Genomic DNA, 12,209 nt, shown 5'->3' with positions numbered 1-12,209 from the left:
AAAAAAAAAAAAAAAAAAAAAAAAAAGAACAAAAGAAAGTATTCTGAGTAGCAAGAGGACTGAAGGAGGCATCCTGCCCGTATTCACTATCCCTACTTCTTTCTCTTTGCCCAAAGATCTTTTTTGCACGTTATAAAGGATGTTGTAGTGTCCTGGAAAATATGTAGAGGGGGGAAAAGTTTCATAGACTCTTCATTTGCCCTAGCCATTCTTAGTATTATTGCTGCCATCACAGTCCGAGCAGTAGAGACTAAATCCACCACACAGGCAGGTTTTTCTGTCTCAGACCTCTGTCTCTGTCTCTCTGTCTGTCTCTCTGTCTCTCTGTCTCTCTCTGTCTCTCTGTCTCTGTCTCTGTCTCTGTCTCTCTCTCTCTCTCTCTCTCTCTCTCTCTCGCCTCCCTTACATCCGATACAGAGCCACGGAATTTCTAAACTATCATATTCATTAGATCATTCCAGCCAAAGAAAATTCTTCTCGACGTCCAATCCAATATTCACTATTATTCTACTGTATTAATTTGGGGGAAAATCCCAACTAAGATTCAAGGCCCAGGCTAGCATTATCCTACCTTTATGCTATGTGACTAGGGCCTCCTAATTCCCTCAGGGAAAATTCTTTAAAGTTTCAACTAATCTCTTCACTGTCCTCTCCACACAAATTACCTGCACACCTAGGCTGGATTACACCCACACCTACCCACATTCCACCCCTTCTGTCATTCCCTCTAAGGCCAGCCTAGACACGCTAATCTCTCTCGGTCCCTCGTGCTCCTCCTAAACACAAACTGCATCCTGCCCATTTTCTTAGCCTTGTCACATTCATCCTCTTCAGCTGGCTATACCGTCCCGGTATATCAAACCGCTCCAACCCAGTCAGAATTTCCTGGGAGGCAGGCGGACCACGAACTTACACACAGCGTCTATCCCAGCGCCCTGCACGTGTAACAGGTCCTACATATTATTGATTAAAACCAGGAGGGACTCAAATAACGACCTAAGTAGGGCCAGACAATATTGCCTATCTATCTCTATTTACTCTATGTGACGTCAAAGCGAGCACGTCTATTTCTATTTACAATAAAGGATACTTGGCGTTACCTACACCACTGAAAATTTCGAGTATACATAGAGCAGTGCTGAAGTGGAAGGAGCGCGCCACCGGATGGCAAAAAGAACCATGGACCTAATCCTAGTTTTGACACAATCTCTGCAACTGTGGGGAATCAGACAACCCCTTTTGGCCTCAGTTGTCAAAGGGGTACACTAAGGGAGCTGCTGCGGAGGATCGCAAGGTATCTTTAGAGTCTCAAATACCCCCCAACACTGTCTCCTCACTGCCGCTAAGACAGGCAAACTTTTACAGTTCCCAACGCCAGCATTTCCCTGGTCCTGGAAACTCAATCGCCTCAGGAAAAAGCTGAGTCGAGGTGAGAAGCGGCTCCCCCGGGCTCACCGGATTCCTCCACCCGAAGGCGAGAGCATCCGGCAGGTCGCCAGCCCCTCAGGCCGACCGCCCGAGCGGCTCCCCGGCGGCCGCGCACTCGGTCGGACCCCACGTCCCCTGCACTCGTGACGCCCGCCCCGCGTCGCCGGCTCAGTGCCCGCGCCCTCACCGGCCCAGGCCCTGGCTCCGCCGCCGAGCCGCCCTTCCAGCTCCGGGGCGGCCTCGGCACGGCCGTCCGCGCCCCAGCCGGCGGGACCGGCAGCGAGAGGGGCGGCGGTGGCGGCTTTAAGTGCTGAATCACCACTTTGCAACGGGGCGCCAAACCACCGTGACCCGCGGGCCCGGAGGGCCGGGCGCTTTGGCAGCTTACCCACAGAGACGCTCCAGGAGCAGGAGGCGAGTGCCAAGGGCCGAGCGGAGGGTGCCGGGCAGCGCGGGGTGCAGCAGCCACGCGAGTCGGTACCGCATACCCAGCGCAGCCGCTGGGATCACCGCGAACGCTTCCTCCTTGCGCTGGGAGCCGGCCCCGCGCACTGCGCATGCTCATTGCGCGCCGCGCCGCACCGCGCCGCCGGAGCGGCTCTGCTCCGGGTTTTCCGCAGAGCCCGACCCGGCCGGGACTGCGGGGAGCGGGTTACGGGAGCTGGGGGTAGGTGGGCTGGGTTCTGGCCGGCGAGTTTCAAAAGCCCGGCCCCAGGCTTCCCTCTGCCGGAGGGTCGCACTCGGGCGCGCCTCTGCGGGCGGCCAAGGGGACGTGGTGTGGGCCAGCGCGGTCGTGAATGGCAAGGGCACGCTCCGTTTCCGAGGCGGCCGTGCCGGCCGAGGCCGGGCTCCGCGGGTGTTGAGACGCAGTCCCCCCGAGCGGCGGCGAGCGCGAGACCGCGGGCTCCCTCTACAGCGCGGAGGGACGCGGCCGGGCTGGAAGCGGGGGAGTTCAGGCCCCCCGCGAGAGGGGGCCCGGACCCAGGGGTAAATTTCCGCCATGGGGCACCTAGCGGTACAAAGACGTAGGTGCACAGGAGACAGGCTCAGCAAAACCAGGCTTTTGTGGTCAAATCCAGAGCAGAAACTACTACTGCGTACGAGTCCTACTGTTATCAGTCTACTTCAGTCATTAAATCAAGAACTTCTTTGCCCGATGGCTTCAGGGTGCTTTGCATCCACAAATAACCCAGTATTTGCTCTGGATTGGGGGGGGTAGATTGGGGGATCTAGGGAAGAGTGCCCTCAGGGACAGTGAGGCCCCCCGCAGTATTTCTAGGTGTCTCATGTGGCCAACCAAAAATAGCAAGGAAACGCAGGAATCAGAATCCTTTTATTGCTTCAAATGGGAATTCAGTGGAACGGTACGTTGATCACGTTGGATGAATGTATCATGAAATACCTAGAGACTTGTTTTGATGGTAACTGCAAATACATGGTTTTTAGAAAAAAAAATTTTTTTATTATTCTGGATACTAGAAATTGAACTCAGGGCCTTCGCATTGAGCTATATCCCTAGCTGTTTTGTGTTTTAGTAAGTCGCTGAGTTGACCAGGCTGGGCTCAAACGTGTGATCCTCCTGCCTCAGCCTCCCAAAGTGCTAGCATTACAGTTGTGCACCACCTCCCAGTGATTTTAAAAACGACCCAAAATTACTAGTCCCAGTGCAGAGGAGGTAAGTATCTTGGAGCTGCTGCGTTGCCAGTGTTAATGAAGACTCTGAATACATACATGCTTATTTAATGGAATCTATAAATCGCTTCGGCCTACTGTACTGTTTTGTAGGTCCTGAAATACACAATTTGAGGTGTCTCCTTATGAAATAGAATACAAATTGTTATAAAATAATAAAACTAAAATTAATATTAATTAAATATGTAGAAAGGGACAACACAGCAAATGATTCAAACAAGACCTGGAGATTCAGAACTCTTTAGACTATTTATTAGAAATGTTTACATAAAAGTGCTTCTGGGCTGGGAATATAGCTCAGCGGCACAAGCACCTGCCTGGCAAGTGCAAGGTCCTGAGTTTGATTCCCGGTACCAAAAAAAAAAAAAAAAAAAAAAAAAAAAAATCCCATAAAAGTGCTTCCAAAATGGACGGGTGGCACACACTTATAATCCCAGTGCTTGAGAAGCTGAGGCAGAAGGATCCCACATTTGAGGCCAACATGAGCTACATAAGGAAAGCTTTCATTAAAAAAGTTTTTAAGCCTTCTAGAAGGCTCAGTGTTAGAGCGCTTGCCTTACAAGGCCATGGGTTTGAGCCCCAGCACAGCAATTGGCTTCCTCTCTAGCATGCCTAGTTTGAGATGAACACACGGGAGAGGCCCTGCAGTTTAAATTTCATTATCTTCATGATAACTCTATCTCTCATAGGAATAGATGTGCTGCATAGGAAAGGGTACTAAAGTCTCAATAAAGAGGATGTAAACAGAAAAAAAACTAAATTTTGAGGATGTGCAATGTGTCTGGCATTATACATAGATCCTTCATTAATCTTCACACTACCCCAAAAAGGACATTCTCTACTTACCAGGGATGAGAAAGCTGTAGCACACAGAGGTCAAGTAACTTGCCAACGACTGGTCAAAAAGAGTAGAATTGTAAATGGAATCCAGGACTGATTCCAAAAACCTCTGGCTCTTTCACTTTGTATGTTGATGACACAGATATTTATTGAGTGCCTTTTAGATATTAAGTAGTAGAAGTGCTGAGAATATAGGAATGGGAAAAAAAAGATATGGAGCCTCTGGCCATACAGGGAAGCAGAAAATAACCAAGTAATAATATGGAGAAAAAGGACAGATATGGGAACAGGGAGAAAAGCAGTAGGGGACTATTATTCCTTTTTTGGTACCAGGAATCAAACTCAGGACCTTGTGCTTGCCAGGCAGGCACTGTGTTGCTGAGCTGTATTCCTGGCAGGGGAGTATTTTTAAATTCGATGGTGAGAAAAGGCCTCTGAAGAAGTGACATTTGAGCAGAGTCCAGAGTAATGATAAAGTGTGGGCAGAAGGAAGATCTATGGTATAATGTTTCCCACCCTCACATACCACCTAGACCCTAGCGGAAAAGGAGAAAACACTAGTACCCTGAAGTCATTGCTTGACCCAGATGGGAAAATTATATATATTCAAATATAAGTGTTTTAATATACTTGAACCAAAATGTAAATTTTTTTGGTCATAAGTCCTCCATTACCCCGGTTAGAATACGGTTCATCATAGAGCTGAATCAAAAGGTCTAATGACTGAGGGATGGCTTATAAACCCAGTGGTGATAAACTGGCAGATTTGACATTTATTTCCTAATTCAGAAAGGCTTGCTTGCTTGCTTGCTTGCTTGCTTGCTTTTTTTCTGTCTTTCTTTTCTTTCTGTCCTTTCTTGCCCCAACCCCTTTCAGTACTGGAGAGTCACTCTACAACCTTTGCATACAGCAACATCCTTAGCTCTTTTATTTTTTGAGACAGGGTCTCACTAAGTTGCTAAATTGCTCAGACTGGGCTTCAACTTTTGATCCTCCCGCCTCAGCCTCTCAGAGTGATGGAACTACAGGCGTGTGCCACCATGCCCAGCTCAGAAAAATGCCTTTTGAACTAACTTAACCTATTATCATGTTACACATTAAAAATAAAATCTAGACTGATAGCTCAGTGGTGGAATACTTGCTTACCATGTGCAAGGTCCTGGGTTTGATCCCTAGCACTGAAAAACTAACCAAACAAACAAACAAATATGTCCTGAATTCTAAGCCTACCAAATCAAAAGTCTGTACTAATAACTGAAGAGAAGGGATACCTAAGTAAACAATAATAACCGAACTTTAAAGTTCAGTTTAGTTATTCAACAAATGTTTACTGAGCACAGGTTAATATGATAGTCACAAAGACTGGAGTTTTTAAAAAAAGGCCTTGAGCTGGGCGTGGTAGCACATGCCTGTAATCCCAGCACTCAGGAGGCTGAGGCAGGAAGATCATTGCAAGTTTGAGGCCAGCCTGGGCTATAAAGTGAGTTCAAGGCCAGCCTGAACTACTTAGCGAGACCCTGTCTCAAAAAGACCAAAAGATACATAAATAAATAAAAATTAAAAATTAAAAAAAGGCCTTGGCCTGTAGTTTTTACTGTAATGGAAAGAAGACAATGCCCAAAGAGAAAAGATATTCCCAATGTCATGTTAGTTTCTATAGAAAACTAATACTTATTAAAGAAATGTATAATTTGACTACTAGTGCAGTATAAAATTCCACTGTAATATACTCTAGCCCCAACCCACATGTGTTAGTTACCTGTGGCTGCCACACAAATTACCACATATTTATGGCTTAAAACAATGAAATCAAGATGTCAATAAGGCAATATTCCTGCAGAGAAGTCAGGGAAGAACCAATTTGCCTCTTTCAGCTTCATGACCACAACACTGCACCATCCCCCCCTGTCTTTGCATTGCCTTCTCTGTGTGTCTCTGCCTTCTGTCTCTTACCAGACATTTTTCACTGGATTTAAGGTACCGCTGGGTATTCCAAGATGATCTCATCTCATCCTTTATGTTAGTTACACTTGCAAAGACAGTCCTTCCAAGTTAACATTCACAGCCTCCTGGGATTACAGCATAACTTTGGAGGGCCAGCACTCCATGGACTGCAGCCCATTTCCAGCCTCCACTCTGGGCCTCCACAAACCAATTCTCACAGCAAATTGATGCTTTCAACATTCTAACTTGTTAGTGCTCTGGCAGCTTACAAGTCCTGCTAAAATGTCATTGCCTTCCCAAACGTTGTCATTTCCATTCCTCACATACACTAATCGCTTCCTGATCCAAGCTGGAAGAGTAGTTGCTGGAAGAGTAGTTTGCCATTCTTTAAAGACATTTATTTGGGGTTTTACTTTTTTTTTTTTTTTTTTTTTTTTTTTTTTTTTTTTTTTTTTGGTCTTTTTAAGACAGGTTTTCATTATGTAGTTCGGTCTGGCCTTGAACTCACTTTGTAGCCCACCTGGTCTCGAACTCACAGCTATCTTCCTGCCTCAGCTTCCTGAGTGCTGGGATTACAGATGTGCCCCACAACACCAGCTAAAGACATGTATTTGGATTTTAACCTTCCATAGCTGTAGGTTAAGAATGGTGTCTAAGTCATTTTTAGTGGGATTTTTTTCTATTTTTTTTAACTTTACCTTCTTTAAATTTATTTTTTCTTAGTCATTTTTGTGTCCCACCTAGCAATAAGCCAAACTGGCAAGTTTGAAGGCCAGCCTAGGGAACTTAGCAAGACCTCATCTCAAAATAAAATTTTAAAAGGCCTGCCAACAGTGGTGGCACATGCCTATAATCCTAGCACTCGAGGCTGGGGCAGGAGGATCACTGGCAAGCTCAAGGCCAGCCTGGGTTACATAGTGAGTTCAAGGCCAGCCTGAACCATGTAGCAAGACTTTGTATTAAAAAAAAACAAAAGCTGGGGATGTAGCTCAATGGCAAGCAAGCATGAGTGAGGCTTTGGGTTCAATCAGTACAGCAAATAGATAAATAAGTAAATAAATAAATAGGAGCTGATGTCTGTGAACTAAAGAGGACTCAAAACTGACAAGCCATGACAAGGTTTTTTATAACAATCTATGTAAAAGTGCAATGGGCCAAAATGATCTAAGCCAATTTTGACGAAAACTATACTACTGCATAGTAAGAATTTTTATTAAGCTATAATAACTGAGACAACTTGATATTGGCATAAGGACAAACTTGCCATGGAAAACTTTAGGAGTATCTAATAAATCTATGGCTTAGTAAATCTGTGAAGTTGCTGTGCCCTCACAATTCCACTTCTAGCTACAAACCCAACAGAAACGTGAATATAGGTACATGAAAGTACATGTACTAGAATGTTCATAATAAGATTAGTAATAGTCCCGCAAACAAAAACAATCTAATAGTAAAATACACAGAAAAAAATAAACTGCCAGGTGAGGTAATCCCAGCACTTAGGTGGCTGAGGCAGGAGGATCACCACAAGTTTGAGGCCACTCTGGGCTACATAGGGTTTAAGGCAAGCCTGAACTACGTAGTAAGACCCTGTCTCAAAAAAAAAAAAAAAAACCAGGGTTGGGGATGTAGCTCAGTGGCACAGCTCCTGCCTGGCAAGCGCAAGGTCCTAAATTTGATTCCCGGTACGAAAAAAAAAAAAAAAACTGGAATATTCACGAAATACCACATAGTAAATGAAAAAAGGAACAAATAAAAATTCAAAGTAGTAAAGGAAGCCATACACAAAAGAATATGTACTGTTTATGTCCATTTATGTAAAGGTGAAAAACAGTTTAAACCAATCTCTATGCCGGATGTGGCTGGGCACACCTGTAATCCTGGCACTCTGGGAGGCTGGGGCAGGATTGCACGTTTTAGCCCATCCTAGGCAACTTAATGAATTAGTGTGGCACTGTCTAAAAAATAACAAAAGGATTATGGTGGTAGTTCAGTACACAGGCCCTGGGTTCAATCCCCAGTGCCACAAAAAACTGAAAATAAAAATAAAAGAGTACCATTCTCCAGTCCTAGAAGATAAGATAGTGGCTACTGATTTGGGGTGACCGTGATAGAAAGGAAAAATAAGGTGAGACAGGCTGGGAGTCTGTCTTGCATGGTATGTATAGTATTTGACAGTTCCCTGAGCTGTACATTTATAAATTATTTACATTTTTTCTGTCTGCAGTACTTCAATAAAATCCAAAACTATATAATCTTCTAAAACGTGAAAGAGGGAGATTAACCAAAAGAAAACGTTTGGTCCTTATTTGGGTTCTGACTTGAAGCCTCTTGTGAAAAAAGAAACACGAGACAATCAGGAAAATGGGATAATGGTGATGTTAGTTTTGTAGATATGTTAGAAGCTACAACTTTTTTTTTTGTTTGGCTTTTTGGAAACAGGGTCTTGCTATGTAGTTCAGGGGGTCCTCGAACTCACTACATAGCCTAAGCTGGTGTAGAATCTAGGGCGATCCTCCTGCATCAGCCTCCCATATGCTGGGATTACAGAAATGTATCACCACACTCAGCTTCCCAAGTGTCTTTTTGTTTTTAACTTTATTTATTTATTTTGAGACAAGGTCTTGCTAAATTGTTCGGGCTGGGCTCAAATTTGCATTCTTCCTGTCTCAGCTTCCCAGTGTACTGGGATTACAGACTTGTGATACATCTGGCTCAAAGCGGCAGCTTGCTTGCTTGCTTGCTTGCTTGCTTGCTTGCTTTTTTTACTGGTCTTTTTGAGACAGGGTCTCACCTATGCAGTTCAGGCTGGCCTTGAGCTCACTTTGTAGCCCAGGCTGGTCTTGAACTCCCAAGGATCCTCCTGCCTCAGCCTCCCAAGTGCTGGGATTACAGGCGTGCACCACCACACCCACCTTGCAGTTTTTTAAAGAGTCTTTTGCTATATATAACGTGTGTGTGTGTGTGTGTGTGTGTGTGTGTGAGGATATTATGAAATGAAATGATATGTCTAGGATCTGGCTCTGAATAATTCTGTAGAAGATAAGGAGGCAGGAGAAAGTATACATAATACAGTAATGGCAGCCAAACATAGTGGTGCACACCTGTAATTCCAGTACTAGGAAGACTGAGGCAGGAGGATCATGTTTTCAAGGCCAACCAGGACAACACAGAAAGACACTCTCACAAAACAAACAAAGAAAAGCTCTAAAACTAGCTAAGAACTGATTATTAATGAAGCAAGATGAAGGATATTTATTATTTTCTTTGGTACTGTATGTCTGAATTTTCCCATAACAAGTAGTTTTTAAATGTTCAACAGTCTGTTGGGCATGGTGGTGCATGCCTGTAATCCTAGCACTTGGGAGGCTGAGGCAGGAAGACTGCTGTGAGTTCAAGGTCAGCCTGGGCTATATGATGAGTTCAAAGCCAGCCTGAACTACATAGCAAGACCTTGTCTGAAAAAAAAAATAACTTAAATAAAATAAATGTATAAAAGTCTAAGTCTATAGCAATAAAATATCTAAAGGCAATGTGAATTTTCAAAATATTTATAGATAAATGATTTATTAATTATGAATTTGTCAAGAGTTCTCCTAAGTGACTCATAACTTGATACTGGGGAATGAACCCAGGGCCTTTGCATTGAGCTATATACTTTTATTTTTATTCATATATATCTATATATATGAAGGTCTTGCTAAGTCACTAAGTTGACATAGACCTTACTAAGAAACTAAGTTGCCCCAGCTAGGCTCAAACTTGTGATACTCCTGCCTTAGCCTCCCACAGAGTTGGAATTACAGGTATATGTTACCATTCTGCCACTTGCTTAGTCTTTATCTGTCCGATAAATATTGTGGGCCCTGGCCCTGCTTTCAATGTTGTGAACACACAAGGAAAAGAACAACCAAGTCTATTTTTAGAAATTTGTACCACAGTGTTAGATAAACAAGGAAATTAATCTTACATGAAATAGTTTCATATTGAGATTAAAATGATATGAGGGTGACTGTGGTGGGTTTCTTGTCCAGTTTCATCTATGTAATAGTTCTGGGACTTTGTTTTGGCATCACCACTGCTCCTCTGAGTCGGAGGAGGCAACAAGGGTCTCTGCCTGTGTATTAAGGGGCTTCCACCTGTCCTGGCCATTGACAGGGGGAGCGCACATGGCATGGTTTAGGTGGCAGCTGAACCCCATTTCAGAGCAGAGGGGTCAGTGTCTGGGCCGCATACTCAGCTGTCAATGGACAGCCTGCGTCTGTGGCTCTTCTTATGTACTAACTGTCCCCAAGGTCCCCTTCCTTTAACCTTTTTTTCTTCTTCACAGCTCTTGACCTCAATCAGCTTCTTCCCCTTGCGGCCTTTCTTTCCTCCACCCAATGTCCCAGCCAAGTTGCTCACCTAATCGTTGAGAGCTGGGGAGGCCCAGTCATCTGCCTTGTCTTGGGCTCCTCTCAGAGTTTTCCCTTAAGACTGTAGTTTAAAGCTACAAACACTGAATATAATTCCAGAATGTAATTCCTGGGAGGCAAGGGTAAGAGGATGTAAAAGAATTAAGATGTGTTATGTATATATACCAACTCCTCATGATGACTGCAAACATGTACTAAAAAAAAAAAAAAAAAAAGAACATAATTCCCCTTTCATCTCTTGGAAACTGTCCCGAGGTTTGACACAGAAAAAAAAAGGACTGAGAGTAAAATTGCAGCCTTGTTTGCCACATGAAGAAAGAAGTAAATGAGGTTTTGTTAGTTTGGCAGGCTGCTTCAGCAAGAGTGGTTGGGGAAGGTCTCTGAGGAAGTAAGTGCACTGCGGCTAGAAAGGTAAAAGGAAGCAATCATGAGAAGGAAAAGGTCCACACAGGGGAAACATCATTTGGGATAGCAGAGACTCTGGCATATTCCAGGGACTGACAGGAGGCCAGGAAATGAAATAGAAAACATCTTTCCGTTTCTCTTCCAAGTTTTTACTGCAAAGATTCTACTATTAGGAAACTAAAAGCAGTTACCAAAGTTTGTGTTTTGGGAAACTATATTTAAGCATTATGGACTGTTCTTTACAAGTTTATGAACTGTTCGTGAATTGCACTTTTCCCTTAGTGTATAACCCATTCAGGCATAGATATTGTTGTTCTCCTTAGGGTTCATACCCACAGACACAGGCTAACAGAACCTAACATGAGGATGACAAATGTGAAAACAAACGACTAAAGTCAAGTATGTTATCCTCAGCTGTTCACAGAAGAGTGTTGCTTCAGAGCCTTAAAAAATCATACAACTACTGGGTGTGGTGGCGCATGCCTATAACCCAGAGGCTGAGACAAGAGGATCACTATCACCGCAAATTTGAGACCAGCCTGGACTACATAGTGAGCTGAAGGGAAGCCTAAACTATGTTGCAAGACCCTGTCTCAATAAATAAATAAATATAAATAAATATTAAAATAATTATGAAGAATTGTTTAAAAATTTATTAGGCATGGTGGTGCATATCTGTAGTCCCAGCACTCTGGAAGCTGAGGCCTGAGGATCGCCACGAGGCCAGCCTAAACTACATAAGCAAATTTAAGGCCAGCCTGCGCTACATAGCAAGACCTTGTCTCAAAAAACAAACAAGCAAACAAAATTTATTAGATGTTTATAGCACTTAATGATTACATTCATCATGGGAAGTTGGTAGATGTACATAAAACGTCTCAATTTTTTAATCTCTCATACTCTGGTTTCTCTTCAGATAGTATAAATCTTTCGCCTTTTTCAATTTTTTAATCTCCTTCCCTTCCCATTTTCCCCCATCTCTTTGTCCCTTAATGTTTATCTTTTTTTTTTTTTTTTGCTCTTTGTTTATATTTTGGGTTCCTCACATAAGAAAAGCCATGCAGTATTTAAGATTATGTGTCTGATTTATTTCACTTATCATGATCTCAGTGTGCATCCATTTTCCCACAAATGATTCAAATTTACCCTTCCTTGTGGGAGAGTAGTAGTCCATTGGGTATAATTACCACATTTCTTTATTTATTCATCTGTTGATGAACATATAAAGGCTGCCTCCAAGATTTAGTTATTACAAGTTGTGCTGCTATAAACATGGGCGTAGGATAGCCTTTCCTGGACTTCATCTTAGTCTGGTGGAGTTTATATTTGTAATCCCAAGGAAAAGTTACTGGAATTCCAATAAATAATTCCAATCTACCACTTCCAGTGCAACCCAAGGTGAGAATAAAGAGATAAATATACATCTGTAGCTGTGGTGAGTATTGCGGTAAGTCCTAAGCCCAGTTAGAACAATGGGTAACTGGA

The 12,209-nt window shown here is 43.5% G+C and overlaps 1 protein-coding gene across 1 annotated transcript in view; it reads right to left on the bottom strand.

Moving 5' to 3' along the window:
- The window catches only part of Ide (insulin-degrading enzyme), a 106,980-nt gene extending 104,979 nt beyond the window's left edge, over window positions 1–2,001 (bottom strand). The window contains 1 exon segment of the mRNA XM_005385825.2: window positions 1,817–2,001. Coding sequence (XP_005385882.1) covers window positions 1,817–1,914 — 98 coding nt within the window. The 5' untranslated portion in view covers window positions 1,915–2,001.
- Window positions 2,002–12,209: the final 10,208 nt, after the last annotated feature.

The sequence above is a fragment of the Chinchilla lanigera genome, unplaced genomic scaffold (assembly GCF_000276665.1).
Source record: "Chinchilla lanigera isolate Chin_1 unplaced genomic scaffold, ChiLan1.0 scaffold00024, whole genome shotgun sequence".
In the NCBI taxonomy this organism is placed as follows: domain Eukaryota; kingdom Metazoa; phylum Chordata; class Mammalia; order Rodentia; family Chinchillidae; genus Chinchilla; species Chinchilla lanigera.
This window is presented reverse-complemented; position numbering and strand designations above follow the sequence as displayed.